The 23,345-nt window shown below is 39.9% G+C and overlaps 1 protein-coding gene across 3 annotated transcripts in view; it reads right to left on the bottom strand.

Annotated features, from left to right (window-relative positions):
• Window positions 1–23,345, bottom strand: part of PRICKLE2 (prickle planar cell polarity protein 2) — a 337,833-nt gene that overhangs the window by 60,378 nt on the left and 254,110 nt on the right. For all 3 annotated transcript variants that reach the window (XM_061128147.1, XM_061128148.1, XM_061128149.1), the window contains one exon: window positions 1,085–1,198. In XM_061128147.1, the coding sequence (XP_060984130.1) occupies window positions 1,085–1,198 (114 nt within the window). The remainder of the gene's footprint in view (window positions 1–1,084; window positions 1,199–23,345) is intronic.

Here is a 23,345-nt window from a genome sequence, read left to right as displayed (position 1 = left end):
TTTAAATCTGTTTTATGAAGTCTGAAATAAACAACAGGAAGGGGAATTATGACTCCCTTTCTAGGGAGTTGCTTCAGTTTTTAAGCTTTTGCTCTGCTTATTTAAATTAATTTTTGAGGCTCCTGGTTTATTCCTTTTATTCAAATGTGGGAAGGTAAAGACTAAAAAACCACACACTTATTTCCTCAGGGACTGAGCTCGTGGGTGGGGGCAGCTGGTAAAAAGCCGGGTCCAGCTCTCTAGAGGAGTTTTAAATTTCTCCTTTTACCTTGAAATTATGGCTTTCTTTAAAACACAATTAGAGTTAAGTAGACAACTGGATTCTATAGGATCACTACTTTTAAAAACCAGATACATGAACATTAATTTCTAGTTTGCAAAGCTAAACCTCCCAAGCATGATAACCTTTTAAAAACACAAATTTTCCTTTTAGGATCAATTTGACTTCAAAGATGATAAATGTCTGCTTAGAGGGCCCTTGTCTGGGTTCAGAAAAAAAAAAAAACAATCTGCAAGTCGTATTTTCAGGAGTAAAAAGGATAACCTTGGCAAGCTGGATCGGAAATAACAAAAACACAGATGTTCACAGCTGCAAATCTGGACATGTAACTTCTACAGCAGTGTAACGTGGAAAACCTACACACTCATTCACTAAGAAAAGATGCTGAAAACTCTAAGAGAGTCACAAAGTTTGTGCTGGGCTTAAACTGCCCAGGGCATCTCTTTCATCTAACATGCTCAGGCAACTGGCATCGCACACTCTTCAACTAAGAAAACCTGGACTTGAACTTGTAAAGTTTAGTGCTCTCTGCCCCCAGTAGTTAGTATAGTGCCAGGCACAGAGGCAAATCAACCCCATAAGATTCTGCTTTTCAGCAACCCTTTCCAGAAGGCGTCTGACAGTTTCTTTTACCTCTAACTAAGGAAACCAAAACCTAAAATAAATTGCCCAAATTTTTCCTTGGGGATCTCACTGACTGCAGCATTCTGATGACGAAAAAGTTAACAACTCGCTGAAAGTTCTAAGGCTTCTTCTTTTTTTTTTTAGTTCTAAGGCTTCTGAAAGCCCCTCTAGCCCCCTTACCTCATTGTCATGCGGTGGCAGCTGGTGTAATAGTTGCTTGATTCGAAGTTTCTCTCCAGGACTGTTGACATAGGGGACTTTCTCTTCTGGGAGACAGCTATAGTACTGGTGAACCTGAAGGATGGGAAAGCACATGGTAACTCACCCATTCTTCAAACCACCTGCCCCTTCCCACATCCTGGGGAGATGGTTCCCACAGCAAGACGCAATCTGCTTCCCACTGTCTCCACCCTTTGTGAAACTCCACAGCCTAGGAGTTTCTTGCTGCAAGCAGACACATTTATCCTTGAAGAAAGAGCCCCGCGAATCTCCCATGTCTTGGGGCTTTTCCTCTCTCTGTAAGGAAGAAACAAAGCCAGCTAACTTTCCTAGAAAAAGAGATTTCGGCAAACATGCTGATGACCCCAGGGGCCAGGGCTTTCTCAGCAGGCTCCCCTGAGAGCTGACTTTACCATTTTCTCTCTGTGTCTCCGACATGTAACCTGCCCTCCCAGCCAAAAGGATGTGTCAGTGCCTGTCTTGGCGCTGGAGTCTTTGGCACTTGGAGGACTCTTGGGTCCCTCAGCCTCCACCTACACTAAAAGCCCTCTAGGTTTTGAGCTTTTCCTGAGGACAGGCCAGAAAATCAGGTCTGTTAAAAAGTCACTGAATTCAGGATACAGAATATGTAATTAAAGATCATCATCAATGTGTTTTTTTTTTTGGGGGGGGGCTACATCTTAGAATGCTCCCGTTTACAGCTGTTAGGACATATTCTTTCAGTCTCTGAGACTCATTCAACCCTAACGACGACTTGGGAAAGCACTAAACATCTAATTTTGCCTGAGAAAAGAAAACAGACATTCTACCATCCAGTTGCATGCAAGCTAGGGGAAAAAACTGGGCAAAACAGAAGGTATGCTTTATATAGGAGAGATTTAAAAAAAGTTCCCACAAGCTCAGATGATATCATGGAAAATACTTTTCAACTATCTCTAAGCATTATGACCAGCTCTTGTGAAACAAGGCATTCATTCAACAAAACGGAGAAGACAGAAGACATAGGGCCCTAAATTCACTGTATTCATTATGCTCCTCAACCATGGTCACAGTCCCTGGAGTTTAGGGAGCCTTGGATATGACTACATGTTTTGGGAATGCTGGGGTGAAGAGTTGTGAAAGCTCTGTCTACTTTGATCTCCAGAAATGAAATCATAAGTGTTAGAAGAGAGAGGAAGAAGGCTTTATGATGACAAAGCCTTAAACAAAATGTGAAAGCCATCCTTATTTTTGTAACAAATGATCGTAACCACTCACCATCATGTGCACATCATCCTCTTAATCAAATCCCAAAGGCAAACATAAACAGACTTCTTGTCCTAGACTAGCTGACTTTTGAAACCCAGGGCCTTGCAACCCCTCCCTGTAGACACTGGTAGGGAGCCAGGGCCTGGAATTCAGGTTTTGAAGGCAGCCCACAGGTTACCAGCACTCTCCTCTGAGGAGACACATGAGCTCAGATCATGAGTTAGTTTGGGATTAGAAGCTGGCGATGAGCCCATCACAGACTGGCACAGCATTGCGTGCGCAGGAGAACTGCGGTCCACATGCTCACCTGTAAGGGCCACAGATAAAGAAGCAGCTGCAGTATACTGGGGGATGGGTTTTGCCTCCCAAGTCAAAAAATGACGGGTGGAAAGGCCTTGTGGCATCATCACTTTGTCATTCTCACAACTCCCATGATAGTTACCGAACATTAGGGGTTAATGCTAATATAAAATGAATCACTGTATGGATAAGCAACAAAGTCCTACTGGATAGCACAGGGAAATATATCCTATGATAAACTGTCACCAAAAAGAATATGGAAAAAATTCGTTTTCCTGAAAAAACACCATCCAGTGTGGAAATTTTTCTTTTTTAGGGTTAGGGTTAGGGTTAGACCTAAGGAAGACCAGTTTTACACAATACCATATATCAACTATGCTTCAATACAAATTTTTTAAAAAATGCATCATACTGTGGATGCATGATCATGAAGAGTCTAATGTGAGCTCCACTGACCTTCCTGGCAATCATTCCTTACCACTCACTCAGCCCTGTCTCCACTGCCCAGAGCAGTCATCTTCTGAACTGGTGCCTTGAACAAGCCCTGTCTGCTACTGTCCAAGGCTGACCCAGGCTGGAGTCTTCCCTGTATCTTCTGCAGCCATGGCCAAGTAGATCTGAACCCTGCAGTCCTAGCTCTGTCCTTACCCATCCCTGTGTTTCTGGGGTTAAAAACTCTCAGAATCCTTATCACATGATTGTGGCAATTAAATGGGAGTGGAGGCAAAGCATTTAGCTGGCAATAACAATAAATAATAAGAATACACAGCAGTAAGTATATTGTGCAGCCTGGTAAGCTTCAAATGGGACAATCCAGATTTTCGTGGCCTCCCTTCCATTTTAAGAGGTAGGCAACACCAACTGCTGGCTTGTAGAGTGAGACCAAATCTGTGAAGCTCCCACTTGCAATGGGTCTAAGTAAGAAGGTTGTAAGGAATAAAGTGCTATTTAAGCTAGTTTGGTTTCAGGGGTAGAAAGGTAACATATAAAAAGACGTGTTTTCTCAAAACCCCATGAGAAAATGGAAACTTCCAAAGGAAAGTGACTGGTAAGGGATTTCCCATCTCTTTAAGGCTGGTGTCCTTTGCTCCATTCTTTCCTCTCAGCAGATCCCCACACGACTGGGAGTTGACACAACCTCACTTCAGGAGTCCACCCTAGACTGACGAGCCTTGCTCAATTCCAGTTCCTTATGGGAGGCTCTTGGGTGAGGACCACACCTGCAGCCTGGATTGGAGAAGTTTCAGGCTGTTTTAAGTGCTGTGTGCATGCTAAGCTGCCTCAGTTGTGTCCGACTCTTTGTGACTCCATGGACTGTAGCCCACCAGGCTCCGCTGTCCATGGAATTCTCCAGGCAGGAATACTGGAGTGGGTTACCATTTCTCTCCCAGGGGATCTTCCTGACCCAGTGACTGAGCCTGTGTCTCTTATGTTTTCTGCATTTGCAGGCGGGTTCTTTACCTACTGGAGCGCCGCCTACTGGAGGATAGAGTCCCAACGCATGACTGCGCTAAGGGGGAGGAAGTGATGGAGAGCTCTAGAGATACTTAGGTGGTAAATAAATACCTTAGTACTCCGAGATCCACCCTAAGGACTGAATTCTTAGGTCTGCAGAGGCAGTGACTCTACTCTTTTGAAACATCCTTCCTGGCTGGACATCTTGTGTTGCCTTTTATAATTTAAGTCTACTGATCCCCACCACTGAAAATGTATCTTTTCTACTAGTATTCCAGTAATTCCTTGAATACAAAGTGTTTTAAAAAATTTCTCTCAAGGCTAGCAATAATTTGGTGGATGACTTCAAACAATAGTTGGGGGAAGACTTAAAAGCTTTGACTCTTTGCCACCCCCTCTACCCCAAGGACTGTAGCCCACCAGGGTCCTCTGTCCATGAGATTCTCCGGACAGAAATAAAAGAGCTTATCTAGTAAGATGCTCCATTATTAAACCAAAGCAGCTAATATTAACTAACAACCTACCAAATCACTCTCACATTACATGGGAGGTAATCTGGCTTGCTCTGAGGGAGGAGAGTGAGTTGGTGCTTCACCACTTTCAAGGCTCTTCAAAGCCTGTTCAAGTCCAGCAGGAAAAATAATCACTTTGTGCTGCCTTCTGTGTCTCTTCCTGGTGTTTAGGAACTGGACTCTGCAAGCTCTTCACTGAGTAAAGGGAATTAGCAGACAGATGGGAAGGAGGGAGGGATGGCTTCCTTTCCCCATCTGTCTCTGGCTGAACATGGAAATGCGGCATGCATGGAAATGCTCTGGCATCTTCCATAATAAAACTACTGTATAGCTCAAAACAAACACCAATCATACCAATGGGAAGGGGAAAATATTTAATATACTTTCTGGCACTACAAAAATTAAATTTGGCACCACCCCTGAAAACCCTGCAGATTGCTCATTTTAGCCCAAACATGTTTCTCTTGTTAATTTTTACAAGTAAATAATCAAATCCAATAGAATTCTGTCAATGATGATCACTACCAAACCATTATCTGACAGGTTGATGATGTGATTTTTCCTCCTGTTATACTCTGTGTATTTCTCCAAAAGCAGCTCTGTGGTATGTGCTTGGGACTTCGCTCCGGTTACAGATTCCCAGGTAGAGGTGCCCTATGACTGTGACCTGGGTGTAGCCATACGAGGTCCATTTCCTCCAAACAAAAGCATGCTGAGCACAATACACTGGCTCAGGAAAACGAAATAGCTGAAGGCCTTTATTTAAACATGTTACTCTCAACAGTGAGGTTTGGCAATAACTTCAGTCTGTGTCAAGACGGATTGTCAGAGCTTTAGTCAGTGTGCAAAGAAAGTCGACGAAGCAAGACCTCGCCCAATTGGGAAGACCGGGTTTTTCAGAAGGAACTGCACATTTGATAGCATTTCTGCTGGAGCAGAGATGGAGCCAAAAAGTCAGTGACCACTCGTTGGAGAGAAAAGTGCTTTACACAGGAACAGTGGTTCTCAAATTGTATCTTCCACCACAACCACATGGAAGGCTTGTTAAAATACACATCTCTAATCCAGAGGACCTGGGGGTTGGGGGCAATCATTTGCATTTCTAACCACCTTTCTGGGGATGCCCCTACTATTGGTTCAGGGAGCCTATTTTAAGAATTTTAGAGTTACTCATGTGTTTTCCTTCAACAGCCAACCCATGAGATTACCAGATATCCCAGGAGACCCAGAGGAGGCAAATGAAGTTATATGCTCTCACTCAATTTTGTAGGTGTCTCCCTCTCTCTATATATGTACTTAAAAAGGAGTTCACCAGCTCTGGCAAGAATGAGAAATCCTAAAGGCAAAGTGCTCAAAGTTTGAGGTGGTACATTTTCCATATCAAAAGCATCCCTTTTTCTTAGAGAGAGATCCCAACAAGAAGTCAGAATTTGGGGGTTGGTTTGAAAATCAATTGCCCCTCACTGTCTCAATGAAGGGAGGGATCAAACAATGTATTTTTTAATTGAGTGGTTCTTATGCCCCAGTGTTTTTATATGTGAACCTTCTCCACATCCATTTTCTATTCTTCCTTAATTAGAATACCATTATTTTACTTACAGCATCAATATACTCAGCTCAGAAAAACATTTCTGTACTTCTGGAGGAACAACATGTGGCCATGTGAATAAATTCTGGCCAATGACATGTAAAGATGTGACTTCTGGGAGAGCTCTTTTAAAAGGAAGTAAAGTAGTTGACAAAGGCCCCTTTTGCCCATTTCCCCTTCTTCCAGCTTTCTGGCTGGAATGTACAAATGATGGCTGGGGGTTCAGCAGCCATTTTGCACCATGAAGCAACTTCAAGAGTGAAAGTTTCTGAATATACCACAGAGCCCTCATACACCATCACTGGGTTGCCTATTACTGAACTTCTCCAACCAATGAGAGAAATAAACTAGATCTTTATTTAAATTTCAGTTACTTGGAAGTGAGTGTAATTCCCAAATGATGCAGCAACAATTCTCAAGTGTTTGCATACACATACTATAGAATTATTTGAGGTTCTTATTGAACATTATTCCCATTTTTATCCCTCTGGATCTCACAAAGAGCCCAGAATTCTGCATTCTTTTTTTTAAAGTTAATTTATTTTTTATTGAAGGATAATTGCTTTACAGAATTTTGCTGTTTTCTGTAAAACCTCAACATAAATCAGCCATAGATATACATATATCCCCTCCATTTTGAAACTTAATAAAAATATCATACCCAATATGGAGAAACATTGCTTTAAGGGGAAAGCAAATGTGACTTTACAAGGTAAAGGCAAAAACTCACATAGTGTAATCACCAACATGTGTTGACACATTTGGAAGGTTTTATAAAAGTGCGTCTTAACCCAGAGACTGACCAGAAGGTTGGGCCTTTATTTCACATTCTCTCTCTCTCGCAGTTTGAGAAGCTTGGAACCCTGGTTAATCTACCTCAATCCAGGAAGGCAATATCAACCATATGCCTGAGGTCTCAGAGGCAGGTGCTACAGAGAAGGGAGAGATGCAGTGTGAACACGGTGGTTTTTATGAAAAGTGCACATGAGTTCCCAAATGGGGACCTGGAGGATAATCAGATAGTATTACAGCTATGAGCATGGGGTGATGGGCTGCTTCTGAGGGCCCGTTTGTTCATTTGGCACCTCCCTTGCCAGAATTTCATTACCCAAGCAATAGGAGAGAAGTGTTGTTAAGTGGTGTCGAAGAGGTAAAATCGTACCAAGTTCAGCTCCTTGCCTTTTCTCCTGGAGATGCACATTACAATTTTAATTGGTTTACTCAGGAAGCAATTCAGGAAATAACAGTCTAAAACCTAATGCCTAAACAATGTATGCATCAGGCTTAAGCTCCCATAGAGGTAGGATCAAAAAAATCAAGGGAAAAAAAAGCTCATTTGGGGTGTTTTCAAGGAAAAAGATTTCAAAGACCCCCGCTTTTGTTTTTTTCACACCTGATGCCTGATTCACTAGCAAACCGTATCAGATTTACATTCAAAACATACCTCAAATCCAGTCACTGCCCCCCACCCCTTCACAACCAGTCCTACCTCGACTAAATGCTCACAAGAACCACTGCCACGGCTGCTTAAGCACCCTGGCTTTCACCTTTGTGCCCCTGCAGGTGATTATTCGGTAAGAACAACCTCATCTGAATATACACCATGTCCCACTGCTGCTCTTCTCAAAAGCCTTCGTGACTTCCTATCCCGCTCTGGTTCAAAGCTACAGTCCTTACTACAGGCTCACGATCTTGCCTCCTGAAGGGGTGGCTGATCCCATCCCTTAATACATTCTTCCTGTTCAGTCCTGCCCACAACGCCACCCTTCTCACCTCACAGCCCCTGCACTAGCCATTCTCTGCTGGGAACATTCTTCCTCCAGATATTTACAAGATGCTTGTCCTCACTTCTTCCTGTCTTTGCTCAAAAGTCACCTTGTAAGAGAGGTCTTCCCTGACCCAATGAACCAGGGCCCCTACCTCTTACTCTTTAGACCAGTGCTTCTCAACTGGGCCTTACACTGACCCCCAAAGGATATCTGGCAATATCTGAATGTTGTCACAACTGGTGTGCGAGTGTGCATGTGTATATTTGTGTGTGTGTATGCTATTTACATATAGCTAGTCAAGGCCAGGGAAGCCATTAAACCTCCTAGAGTCCATAGTGTGGTTTCCAAAGTAAAGAATGATCTGGATCAAAATGTCACTAGTGTTGAAAATAATAAACCTTTACCCTGCTTCCCCCCAGAGAAATTTATCAGTTGCTGATACATAATCTACCTGTTCACTGTCTCTCTCTTCCCTCTAGAATGTGAATGCCTGGGGTTTTGTTCACTATTAGAAGAAGGTATTGCACACAGCAGGTGCTCAACAAATGTCTGGAGAATCAACGCATGCTGTGTTCAGATCTCATCTCTTTGCCTTTCTGGTTTATCAGTGGATGTGGACAGGGGAATGCAGCAACAGAATACACAGGTGAGGCTTCAGGATGAATCAGAGCCCTTACTTTTTCACCAAACGTAACTGATGGCAAGATGCTAAGAGAAGGTTAACTAAAATGACTTGTCGATGTACTACTTCTTTAAGAGGAGGGTAAAAAAGCAACACCCATTTTGATTTGAAGCCAGAGAATTTCTTTCAAGTTGAGTCAACTCTGTTCAAAGAAACTGAAGACAATAATCACGTTACAATTGAGGCAGGTACTGTGATTCAGAATTAGGTGAGGTGCTCTGAGGCTATGCCTGTCTGCTCTCACAAGCTCGCTCTCTATCCAAGCCTTTCAGTTAACAAAAATTTTATTTAGAATATTAAACTTCAGTGTTTAGTTAGAAAATACTTTCCATTTAGTTTGGAGTGTTATCTGACAGTTATTTATTTTACTCTGTCTTAAAGAAGAGGTGTCAGAAATGGAAGAACTTGGGGTTTTAATACTCTCCCTTGAAGCCGCAATTACATCAAGACCCCCTAATCCCAGCACACATGCACTGTGCTATGTCCACACATTCGCATACATGCCCTAGGCAAGATTTCCCAACAGCTGCTTACTTTTTTTGGATAACAGTTTTAATACTGCCTTGAGATACGATGTACACATACGTATGTATAAAATAGCAGCAGAGGAGTTTCCTAGAGTGGCTGGGTGTCTTGACTCTGAAGTCACGCTGTTTGGGTCTGAAAAATGTTTTGAATTTTGAACACTTTTCATCGGTGCATAATTAGGCAATTTTTAAAAAAATCTCTTACAGACTCAATGTCTTTCTCTGTGAAATGGGAACAATCATATTTACTCTGAAACACTGCTGTGAGGCTCAAACGATGCACAGGCACAGATCACTTTAGTGAGTTTGCTATACCATGCTCTGTAGATACACTGTTTTACAAATTGAAGGCCTGCGGCAATCCTGTGACAAGCAAGTCCAGCGACGCCATTTTTGTGATAGTAATTCTCCCAATATTTCAAACTTTTTCACTGTTATTATACTAGTTATAACAATCTGTGATCAGTGATATTTTTTTCCCAAGAAAGCAAACTGAAGATTTACTAAGTAATGGTATGCTCTTGGTGGGGATGTGATTGGTTACTTTTGTAATTGTTTGGGGACACCATGAAATGTGCCCATTTGTCAATAATAATAAATGTTGCATGGGTTCTGACTGTTCCACTAAACAATGATTCCCCCTTCTCTCTCTTTCTGCTTGGGGTCCCTATTTCCTGAAACACAACAATAACAATACTGACATTAGCCCAGTTAATAATCCAACAATGGCCTCTAAAGTGTTCAAGTGAAAGTAAGAGTTGCACATCGCTCACCTTAAATCAAAAGCTAGAAATGACTAAGCTTCGTGCAAAAGGTATGTCGAAAGCTGAGACAGCCTGACAGCTAAGCCTCTTGCTCCAAATAGTTAGGGAAATTGTGAATGTGAAGAAAAAGTTCTTGAAGGAAATTAGAAGTGCTGCTCCAGTGAATACACAAGTGATAAAAATGCAAAACAGAGTTATTGCTGATATATAGGAAGTGTCAGTGGTCCGGACAGAAGATCAAACCAGCCACAAGATTCCCTTAAGCTGAAGCCTAATCTAGACTGAGGCCCTAACTCTCTTCTAGTCTATGAAGGCTGAGAGGTGAGAAAGCTGCAGAAGAAAAATTTGAAGCTTTGGTTCATGAGGTTTCAGGAAAGAAGCCTTTTCCATAAATAAAAGTACAAGGTGCTACAGCAAGTTATACAGAAGATCTGGCTAGGATAATACATGAGTATGGCTACACTAACCACCAGATTTTCAATGTAGACACAACAGCCATATATTGGATGCCGTCAAGGACTTTCATAGCTGGAGAGGAGAAGTCAATACCTGGATTCAAAGCTTCAAAGGATAGGTTGACTCTCTTGTTAAGGGCTAAAGCAGCTGGTGACCTACACTGAAGCCAGTGTTCATTTATCATTCTCAAACCCTAGAGCCCTTAAGAATTACACCGAATCTACTCTCTCTGTGCTCTGTAAAGGGAACAATAAAGCCTAGATGGCAGCATATCTGTTTATAACACGATTTACCGAATATTTTAAACCACTGTTGAGACCTACTGCCCAGAAAAAAAAAGATTCCTTTTGAAGTATTACTGATCACTGACAGTGCAGCTGGTCACCCCAGAGCTCTGATGGAGTTGTTCATCTTGTTTTCATGCCTGCTAGCACAGAATGCATTATGCAGCTCATAGATCAAGGAGTCATTTTGACTTTCAGCTCTTACTATTTAAGGAAAACATTTCTTAAGGGTATAGCTGCCAACAAAAGTGATTCCTCTGATGGATCTGGGCAAAGTCCACCGAAAACCTCTGGAAAGGATTCATCACTTTATACGCCAGTAAGAATCCATGATTCATGAGGACACAAAATATCAACATTCACAGGAGTTCGGAAGAAGGACCAACCTAGACAGCATATTAAAAAGCAGACACATTACTTTGCCAACAAAGGTCTGTCTAGTCAAAGCTCTGGTTTTTCCAGTAGTCATGTATGGATGTGAGAGTTGGACTATACAGAAAGCTGAGCACCGAAGAATGGATGCTTTTGGACTGTGGTGTTGGAGAAGACTCTTGAGAGTCCCTTGGACTGCAAGGAGATCCAACCAGTCCATCCTAAAGGAAATCAGTCCTGAATACTCATTGGAAGGACTGATGCTGAAGCTAAAGCTCCAATACTTTGGCCACCTGATGCAAAGAACTGACTCATTGAAAAAGACCCTGATGCTGGGAAAGATTGAAGGCATGAGGAGAAGGGGATGACAGAGGAGGAGATGGTTGGATAGCATCACCGACTTAATGGACATGAGTTTGAGCAAGCTTTGGGAGTTGGTGATGGACAGGGAATCCTGGCGTGCTGCAGTTCATGGGGTTGCAAAGAGTCAAACATGACTGTGTGACTGTACTGAACTGAATTCCAACCCCTCATGCATGACTTCAAGGGGTTCAAGACTTCAGCAGGGGAAGTAACTGCAGGTGTGGTAGGTACAGCAAGAGAACTAGACTCAGAAGTGGAGTCTGAAGATATGACTGAGTCACTGCAATCTTAGAATGAAGCTTTAACAGATAAACCCTTGCTTCTTATAGATGAGCAAAGAAAGTGGCTTTTTGAGATACAATCTACCCCTCTGAAAATGCTAAAGACTGTTGAAATGACAACAAAGGATTTAGAATATTACATCAAGTTAGTTGATAAAACCCTGGTGGGTTTTGAGAAGAATGACTCCAGTTTTGAAAGGAGTTCTACTGTGGGGAAAATGCCATCAAATAGCATTGTCTGTTATAGAGAAATCATTTGTGAAAGGAAGAGTCAACCCATGCTTCATAGTTGTTTCATTTTAAGAAACTGCCCCAGCCACCTCAACTTCAACAGCCACCAACCCAATCAGTCAGCAGCCATAAAATCAAGGCAAGACCCTCCGCCAGCAAAAAGATGACAGCTTGCTGAAAAGCTCAGATGATGGTTAGCATTTTTAAGCACTAAAGTGTTTTGTAATTAAGGTATGAACATTTTGATATAATGCTGTTGTGCAATTAATAGTATAAATACAATTTTTACATGTGCTGAGAAACCACAAAATTAGTGACTTTATTGCAATACTTGCTTTCCTGTGGTGGTTTGGAACCGAAACCGCAAATCTCTGAGGTAGGCCAGTAATGCAGGTAGCCAAAAGACAGGCACACAATGAAGGATCTATACTTCTTAGCTTTGAAGCAATCTAATCCAAAGTCATAAATGTCTGTGTTATGGACTGAACTGTGCCTCCCCCGTCTCTGTTCACATGTTGAAACCATAAGCCCCAATGTAACTGCATCTGGAGAAAGAGCCTTTCAGGAGGTATTTAGGTTAAAAGAGGCGACAAGATTGGGGCTGTAATCAGAAAAGACTAATATCCTTGAAAACTGAGGAAGAGACACCGGGAGCGCCCATGCACAGAGAAAAGGCCCTGGGAGGACACAGCAAGAAGGTGGCCAAATGCACGCTGCGAAGCGTCTCACCAGAAACCATCCCTGCTAACACCTTGATCTTGGACATCCAGCATCCCAAACTGTGAAGAAATAAATTTTTGTGGTTTAAGGCACCCAGTTTGTGGTACTCTGTTAAGGCAGCCTGAGCAGACTAATAGTCTACTACCTGCAAGGAACTTTGAGGGATTTGTATGGAAAGGACATGCATACAAATAAGAAACTACTCCTGGTTGAAGGAGGTTATATCTTGTTGAAGTGTGTAAGACAAATGCGTCCCAGGTGGCACTAGTGGTGAAGAATATGCCTGCCAATGCAGGAAATGCAAGGGAGATGGGTTCAACCCCTGACTTGGAAAGATCCCCTGTAGCTCAAAATGAAAACTCATTCCAGTATTTTTTTTTCCTGAAAAATTCCATGGAAAGAGCAGCCTTTCAGGCCACAGTTCATGGGGTCACAAAAGAGTTGGACATGACTGAGCACATGCACACACACATGTAAGACAAATAGGCAAATGACTTTAAGGCAAAGTTAAGGTAATGCAAAGGCTATTAGAGGCAGAGAAAAATACTGCAGAGTTAAACAACAACAACAAAAAAACAACAACAATAAATCCATCCCTAAATCTGTAGCATTTGTCCATTTTCACGATATAAATAATTTCGCTAGGAGTGGTTCCAGGCTACCAATGTGATGACACTGGATGAGGGACTGGCAAGAGACGCATAGCAGCATACAGCTGCACAGTGTTCCCACCACACAGATGTAAGACATGAAATAACCTCAAGAGCACAGATAATAGTAAAATACGGGAAACCTCGTCATGAAGTGATGCGGTTTGAGTATTTATTATCTTTGTTTTTAATATGGTGCAATTATAAGTTTATACAATTAAGTTTGAAGAAGGGCTGAATGGCTTACAAAATTTCTGAAAACTGATCAGTTACAACTTGTGATACTGCCAAGAGCCCAGTTCCAGTACATCGCTGCTGAAAACTTGTAAGTCTGCTTCTTTGGCAAATTCTCTTAAAAAAAAAAAAAAAGGAAAAGGAAAAGAACAGTAGAGAGTTGTGAACATAATTAGTCCATTCCCTCCCCCATTCTTAATAAGTACAGATTTACAATGTCATGGAGAACCATTTTGCAAAAAGTTTAGAGAACAGCAACAAAAGCTATCTTAAGATTAAACTCAACTTTTAAACTGTAGAAAGCAATGCATAATGACACATGCTATAATTTCAAGAGAATTTGTTCTCATGTAGACTTCCTTTCACAGGACACTGCTGGACACCCATTTTAAAATACAGGTGATCTCTCACTGAAGGCAGTTTCATTTCTTCACATTAAAATAATAAGATCGTGAACCCACAGAGAAGTATGAAAACTAAGGAGCTCATTTATACATCATGAAGTAGGTATTTCTGACTGTCAAGGCTACTTTTAGCCTGATTTACACCACTTGCCTCATTAAGTTTCAAATGTATCATGGATACGACTGCAGAATTTAGTCTTCCCTGTTCTAAGAAACTGAAAGATCAATGAATGTAATATACTAGCCTGAAGGTTCAAGGTTAGATATGTCCATAAAACGCTAAATGTCCTATATTACCCCACTTTAGAGGAACAGGGAGTCAGGAAGGTTTGGTTAGCATGAGCTAGATTATGCCACAGCAATAAACAACACTAAAATATCATTGGCTTTGCGCCAATGCTTTGTACCAAGTTCATTTTTAATTAAGAAATTAAATTTTTTTCTTATTGTGGTAAAACATATAAGATTTGTTATTTTAACCATTTTAAAATATATAATTCAGTGGCATTAATTACATTCATGATGTTGTACTATGTTGTATGTCATCTATTTCCAAAACTATGTACTATGTAGGACTATGTGCTATGTTGTACCATGATCTACTTCCAAAACTTATCATCACAGCAAACGGAAACTCTCCACCTATTAAGCAATAATTCTCCATTTCTCCCTCCTCCCTGACCCTGGTAACCTTTGATTGTCTTTCTATCTCTATGAATTCACCTAATCTAGATATTTCATCCAAGTGGAATCATACAGTATTTTTGTGTCTGGTTTATTTCACTTAGGTTCATTCATGTGGTAGCATCTATCAGAACTTCACAACATTCTATGGCTAAATAATACTCAAAGTGTTTGCCCCTCTGAAGGAAACACTATATCAACAAAATGGAAGGACAATCTACTGAATGGGAGAAAGTATTTGCAAATGTGACTGGCAAGGGGTTAATATCCAAAACAAACTGCCTATGCAACTCAATAAACAAACAAACAAAAAAGGGATAGTAGATCTAAATAGACATTTTTCCAAAGACGACATACAGATGGCCAACAGGTACACGAAAAGATGGTCAACATCACTAATTATTACAGAAATGCAAATTATAACTACAATTAGGTATCAACTCACATTGGTCAGAATGGTCATCATCAAAGTCAACAACAATAAATGCTGGAGAGGATGTGGACAAGGGAATCTTCCTACAATATTGGTGAGAATGTAAATTGGTGTGGCTGCTATGAAGAACAGTATAGAGGGTTCCTTTAACAAACTAAAGGTAGAGCTATCATGTGATCCAGCATTAAATATTGTCATTTGCAGCAAAGTGGATAGACCTAAAGAATATTATACTTAGTGAAGCCAGAGAAAGACAGATACTATGTGGCATCACATATGTGGAGTCTAAAAAAATAACACAAATGAATTTATAAACAAAATAGACTCACACACACAGAAAACAAACAAACTATGGTTACCAAAAGGGACAGAAAAAGGAGGAGGGACACAGATATAAAATAAAAGTATAAGTTTAGCAGATACACACTATCATACATAAAATAGATAAGCAACGAGGGTTTACTGTGTCACATAGGGAGTTATACTGTCTTTTAATGTATTCCACCTACAGTGGAATATAATCTGAAAAAATATAAAACTGAATCACTTTGTTGTATACTAGGAACTGACACTATATTGTAAATTAACTATACTTCAATTAAAAAAATTTTTTGTCCATTTGCACCTGTCTGGGAATGACTGCGAAAGCATCGTGAGTACTGATTTGGGGTCACAAACAAATTTTGAGAGCGAGGTGAATCTGCAAGAACTGACTCCATGAATAATGAGGACTGATTAGATTATGAGACTATGACCTCTCTGAACTGCTCATGAAAAAGGGGATGAACCAGGATTTAAATTTAGGTCTGGTTTCAAAGCTCATTTTCTTTCCACTTCACTCCACTGTCTCCCTAAACCACTCACAGGATTATAGTCTGCCCTAAGCGTTTGCTGACTCCATACCCAGTGAGGTCACAGTTCATTCTTCAAGCCTGTGGCTCCTGTTATAACCTGGAATAATAAACAGACTAGAGAGGCTCCTTCATCAGGAAAGCCACAAGAACCAGGTGGAATTTCAAAGATGATAGAAATCATGAGTGTTATTTGGTAATGTGTCTGCTTTGAATATCATGTGCATAATGTCATGCAGTAAAGGTCATGTGAAATGACTCAGGCTTGACAAACTTTTTTTCTTTGAGATCTATGCAAGAGAAGTTAATATGTCCACATCTATCCCCAACAAAGGCCTTGTGTTCTTGGAAGTGAGCGCTTTGACTCCTCAAACTATATTTTAAAATTTATTTTATTTTTTAATTTTATGTATTTATTCATTTCGTGGTAAAATACACATAACACAAAATTTACCATGTTAACCATTTTTAAGTGGCATTAGGTACATTTTTGGGCAACCATCACCACCATCCGTTTCTAGAATCTTTTCACCTTCCCAAACTAAACCTCTGTACCCATTAAGCACTAACTCCCCATTCTCCTTTCCCCAACTGCTGGCAACCATCATTCTCCTTTCTGTTTCCATGAAGTTGACTAGAGTTGAGAGTTACTTTTATTACATGTTCTACTGCAGTAATACTTGTCTGATACTATGGTGAAAATCAGTGGGGAAAAAATGAGTCAGACAATGTGTCTACACTTAAATTTAAGTCCTTTTATAAGCAATTTTCCTTCTGTTTTTAATAAAACAATTAAAGGGTGCAGGGGAACCTTTGACCTCAGTCATTAGAATCCATAACAAATGAGGATATCATAACTGTGTGTCCACTGAGAAGGCCCATGAAATAATTCACTACTGATATCTGGGGAAGTAATTTCTCCTGAATTTTTAGCCTTAGGGCATTAGCTCCATATTTTATAGATCACAGAATTCCCATCACATAGCACCTCTTCCTAACACATGACAGACTCTTCTGAATGCTCTTGCAGTGGCATGAGAACACTGGGGCAATCAAAGTTAGTTAACAACTGCAAGAGAAGGGAACTCAGTATCAACTAGGCTGAGACCCAAATAAGCAGTTCCAACAGGCACTCTTCAGCATTCTGACATCCCTAATATCTAGTCTAAAACATGCTCATCCACATGCTATCTTAGTCTCTTCCCCCCAAATCAGATACTGAGTAGCCAGTGACAGTGCCAGTTGTAAAAGCCACCTTTAGTCTTGAACTTCTGTTATGATCATCTCCTTTCCCTCTGCTACCTACAGCATTTATTTAAAAGAAAATTTTTTTTATTGGAGCATAGTTGATTCATAAAATTGTGTTAGAAATGAAAAAACAACCCATGGATTGGGAGAAAATACTTGCAAATGATGTGACCGACAAGGGATTAGTTTCCAAAATTTACAAACAGCTCATGAGGCTTAACATCAAAACAATCTAATAAAAAAATGAGCAGAAACCTAAATAGACATTTCTCCAAAGAAGACATACCAAGAGGCACACGAAAAGATGTTCAACATCACTAATTATTAAAGTAATACAAGTCAAAACTACAATGAGATATCACCTCACACCAGTCAAAGTGGCTATCATAAAAATATCCACAATAAATGGTGGAGAGGGTGTGAAGAAAAGGGAAACCTCCGACACTGTTGGTGGGAATGTAAATACAGCCACTATGGAGAATAGTATGGGGGCTCCTTAAAAAACTAAAAACAGAGCTACCAAAAGACCCTGCAATCCCACTCCTGGGCATGTATCTGGAGAAAAACATGGTCTGAAAGGATACATGCACCCCAATGTTCATTGCAGTACTGCTTACAATAGCCGAGAATGCTGTGATATGTGGCAGCCTGGAAGGGAGGTGAATGGATACATGTGTATATTTATGGCTGGGTCCCTTTGTTGTCTACCTGAAATTATCACAACACTGTTTACCGGCTATACTCTGATAAGATAAAAAGTTAAAAAATATTATTGCTACAAAATTTAAATTTTTGAATTATGTAAGAAAAACTTTGATGTGGATGAAAAAACAGAGTTGTGTTAGTCTCTGCTGTATAGCAAAGTGAATCAGTGATTTTGTTGTTGTTTAGTCACTAAGTTGTATCTGACTGTTACCCCACTATATGTATACATATATCCACATTTTTAAAGAATCTTTTCCTATATAGGTCATGAAAGAGTACTGTTTAAAGAGTAGAGTTATCTGTGCTATATATATATACAGTAGGTCCTTGAAGTGAAGTCGTTCAGTCATTCCGACTCTTTGCGACCCCACGGACTATAGCCTACCAGGCTCCTCTGTCCATGGGATTTTCCAGGCAAGAATACTGGAGTGGGTTGCCATTTCCTTCTCCAGGGGATCTTCCCGACCCAGGGATCAAACCCGGGTCTCCCGAATTGTAGGCAGATGCTTTACCGTCTGAGCTACCAGGAAAGCCCCTACAGTAGGTCCTTATTAGGTATCTATTTTATATAGAGTAGTGTGTGCATGTCTAGCCCAGGTGGCACTAGTGGTAAAGAACATGCCTGCCAATGCAGGAGACAAGAGACATGGGTTTGATCCCTGAGTTGGAAGATTCCCTGGAGGAGGGCATGGCAACCCACTCCAGTATTCTTGCCTGGAGAATCCCATGGACTGAGGAGCCTGGCGGGCTACAGCCCATAGGGTCTCATAGAGGCAGATACAACTGAAGTGACCTAGCACACACAGCATGTATATGTCAATCCCAATCTCCCAATTTATCCCTCCTCTCCCCGTCCCCCCTCCCCACCCCTGGCAGCAATCAGTTTGTTTTCTACATCTGTAACTCTATTTCTGTTTTTAAAATGACTTCATTTGTACTATTTTTTTTTAAAGATTCCACACGTAAGCAATATCATGTATTTGTCTTTCTCTGTCTGACTTCACTCAGCATGAGAATCTCTAGATCCATCCATGTTGCACCTACAGTATTCTGTACTGTTGTTTTAACTATTCTACTAATAGATCCTCTAAGCCATTTCGTAAAACAGGAAATGAATGAAAAGAAAAAGGTGTTCATTTTAAGCATCCATTTTTTAAGGAAATAGACTTCGGAAAACAGGGAGTTTGGGGATCAGTTCTTACCTACATTAATGAAACAAGCAAAGTTGTAAACAACAGACATAAAATGATTTTAAAATTACTAGGGTAAAATTACTAGTATTCAACATCTATGCATGATCAAAATTCTCCAGAAAATGGGAACAGAGGGAACACATCTCAACACAATAATGGCCATCTATGACAAACCCATAGCTAACATCATATTCAATGGTGAAAAGCTAGACATTCCATCTAAAATCAGGAACAAGACAAAGATGTCCACTCTTGCCACTTACATTCTACATAGATATGGAAGTCCTAGCCAAGGCCATCAGAGAAGAAAAGAAATAAAAGGAATGCAAATTAGGAAGAAATAAAACTGTCACTGTTTGAAGATGATATGACACTATTCAAAAGAAATCCTAAAGATGCCACCAGGAAACTGCTAGAGTGCATCAATGAATTTGGTAAAGATGCAGGAGACAAAATTAATACACAGAAATTGTTGCATTTCTATATATTAACAATCAATCATCAGAAAGAGAAATTGAGAAAACAATTCCATTTACCATTGCATCAGAAAGAATACAGTACCCAGGAATCAAGTACCCAAGGAGGCAAAAGACCTGTACTTCAAAAACCGAAAGACACTGATGTAAGAAGCTGAAGACAACACAAACGGATGGGAAGATACACTGTATGTACTGTGTTCTTGGGTTGGAAGAGTCAATATTGTCAAAATGACTATATTTATCCAAGGCAATCTACAATTTAAATACAGTCTCTATCAAAATACCAACAGCAGTTTTCACAGAACTAGAAAAAATAGTTTAAAAATTTGTATGGACACACAAAAGACCAAAATAGCCAAAATGATCTTGAGACAGAACAATAGAGCTGCAGGAATCATGCTTCATGACTCCAGACTATACTATAAAACTACAATAATCAAAATAGTATGGACTAGCACAAATACAGACACACAACATCAATGGAACAGGAGAGAACATCCAGAAATAAATCCACACACTTATAGTCAATTATTCTGCAATAAAGAAGGCAAAAAGACACAATGAAACAAAGTCTTTTCAATAAAAGAAGATATTTGCAAGTGACAAGACCAATAAAAGATTAATATCCAACATGTATAAACAACCCAACGTCAAAAAGACAAACACCTGGATTTAAAAAATGGGCAGAAGAACTGGACATTTTTCCAAAGGGGAAATGCATATGACCAACAAGCACATGAAGATACACTCAACATCACTAATTGTCAGGGAAACAAATCAAAACCACAATGAAATATTGCCTTACATTTGTCAGAATGGCTATCATCAAGAAAGAACACAAATAACAAATATTGGCAAGGATGTGGAGAAAAGGGAACCCTTGTACTCTGCTGATGGGAACATAAATTGCTGCAGCTGATGTGGAAAACAGTATGGAGGTTTGTCAAGAAGCTAAAAATAGATCTACTCCCCTGGTGGTTCAGACAGTAAAGAACTACCATGTGCATGTGTACTTAGTCGCTCAGTGGGGTCTGACTCTTTGTGACCCCGTGGACTGTAGCCCGCTAGGCTCCTCTGGCCACAGGATTCTCTAGGCAAGAATACTGGAGTGGGTTGCCATGCCCTCCTCCAGGGGATCTTCCCAATCCAGGGACTGAACCCAGGTCTCCTGCATTGAAGGTGGATTCTTCACCATCTGAGCCACCAGGGAAGCCCTAAGAACTACCATATGACCCAGCAATTTCACTGCTGGGTATATAGCCAAAAAAAAAAAAAAAACCCAAATACTAATTCAAAAAGATACATGCACCATAATGTTCATAGCAGCATTATGTACAATTGCCAAGATATGGAAGCAATCTAACTGTCCATCTACAGATGAATGAATAAAGAAGACATGGTATATATACACAATGGGACACTACTCAGTCATAAAAAGGGTGACATTTTGCCATCTGTAGCAACATGGCTGGACCTGGAGGGCATTACGCTTAAGTAAAATAAACAAAATATAGAGAGACAAATATTGTATGATAAAACGTCTATCATAGAACCTGAAAAATACAACAGAGTAGTGAATATAACAAAAAATGAGCAGACTGACAGATACAGAGAACAAGCTAGTGGTTACAAGTGGGGAAGGGGGTGGAAGGTAGAAACTATTCGGCATAAGACAGGCTCAAAGATGCACTGTGTAATACAGGGAATATACCCAATATTTTGTAATAACTGTAAGTGGAAAGTAACTTTTAAAAACTATAAAAATTTTTTAAATTAAAAAGAAAAAGAAAAAAAGTTATTAGCATTGATATGGTTTTGGTTTAAAGAGACACTATCTAAAAATTTACTTAAGCTTGAGCAAATATGAATTCAAGGTTACGTAAGGTGGCTTCGAAATACACTGAGGCTCAGGGTACCTCATAAGGAAGGAAAAGTCTTATAAGCCATGTAACAAATGGTACTAAAGTACATCATGTGAGATTCCTGTGAGACTTAAAGCCTGATACTTGTTAAAAATGAATTAAATAGGAAAGCAATGCATTAAGTACAATAAGTGAGAAGGCCTTGAGGCTGGAGGAAGCTTGGGATACTTGAAGGTTGGCAAGAGAGCCAGAGGGGCTGGATCTTAAGAGATGGCAAAGTGGCCATGAGAAAAAAAGCAATGTACTATACTGTTTTCCAACAAGAAAAAGGAAAGAAACTGGGAAAACTTGATTAAAATGTAGAAGTCAAGAAAATAGGAACAAAGCAGAGGAAAATAACATAGCAAATAGAAAATAACAAAATATGTGGGAATAATAATTATCTAAGTTATCATAATAAATGTAAATATATCCATCAATTAAAAGATTATCACTATGGATTAAAAACAGAAACCCAATATCCATGATATCATGCTTACTTAAAACAAATCCCTAAGAAAACGTTAAAATAAAATAATGGAAAAAAGTACAGTCTTGCAATTGTTCCCCTCAAAAAAGCTAGCATACAATATTAATACTGAAGAAACTATATTTATGTAAACATAATTAGGATGAATTAAAAGAGATGCTACAATTGATTAGCAGCTCCATGATCATTTCAAAATTAATAGTGACACAATTTGTTGATTGAGCCATCAGTTTCCTACTTATTTCCCTGGAAAATTTTATTAATGCACCTGTTTATAAACTTTTAAAGGACCATAAAAATGATTTTCATGTTAAAATGAATGCATACAAGATTTAAGATGTTAAAATAAATGCATACGATAATAAAAGGAAGACAAATCAATAAAAATTGGAATGTATTCATAAACTTGTAGTACCCAAAAATACAGCCTGAAAATATAAGGAAAACAGAAACACAAGAAGAAACAAATGTATAACCATTGTGAAAGATTTTTTTTTTTTAATTGTCTTTTTTTTTTTTTCTTGTGAAAGATTTTAAAGTGTGTGTCTTGGGACTTTGCTGGTGCTCCAGTGGTAAAGACTCTGCTTCCAAGGCAGGGAGCCCAGGCTTGATGCCTGGTCAGGGAGCTAGATCCCACACACCACAAGAAAGGGTTCTGCAACTAAGGCTCCCTAGTGACACAACCTAAAGATCCTGGGACTATGACTCAGTGCAGCAAAATAAATAAATGAATAGTAAAATAAATAAATAAATAAATAAAACGTGTCTCAGCATCAATAGACTGAAACAACAAAAAATTATGAAGGCTACAGAGTATAATCGGGCTTCCCTTGTAGCTCAGTTGGTAAAGAATCTGCCTGCAATGCAAGAGACCAGGTTTCGATTCCTGGGTTGGGAAGATCCCCTTCAGAAGGGAATGGCAACCCACTCCAGTATTCTTGCCTGGGAAATCCCATGGACAGAGGAGCCTGGAAGGCTACAGTCCATGTGGTTGCAAGGGTCGGACACGACTTAGTGACTAAACCACCAAAGAGGATAACAGTAATAATAACTGTTCACTAACTCTATCACCTTTCTTCTAACAATTTAGAAACAATATTTTGCTCATTCTTACTTAAGAGTAGGAAGAAAAGATTTCACCACCTTATTTTCCAAATGGGGAACAGAACTAGAAGGAGCTAAGAAACCTGGGGAAGGCCACTTAGATAACTGTGGTCCGAACTTTTCTGATTCATAACTCTTTCTAGACTTTCATGCGCCCTATTCTATACATGTGCCTTTTCGACTGCCCCTAGGTAAATCTCCCTGTAGTAAGGGGAAGAATGATAAGATAAATTAACTCAGCTCTCTAAATTCTGACTATATAACAATGTGCAAGTCATACACTTTCTCTGAGAC

This window comes from Dama dama, chromosome 24, assembly GCF_033118175.1.
Source record: "Dama dama isolate Ldn47 chromosome 24, ASM3311817v1, whole genome shotgun sequence".
In the NCBI taxonomy this organism is placed as follows: domain Eukaryota; kingdom Metazoa; phylum Chordata; class Mammalia; order Artiodactyla; family Cervidae; genus Dama; species Dama dama.
The sequence above is the reverse complement of the archived record's forward strand: the minus strand, read 5'-3'. Positions and strand labels throughout refer to the sequence as shown.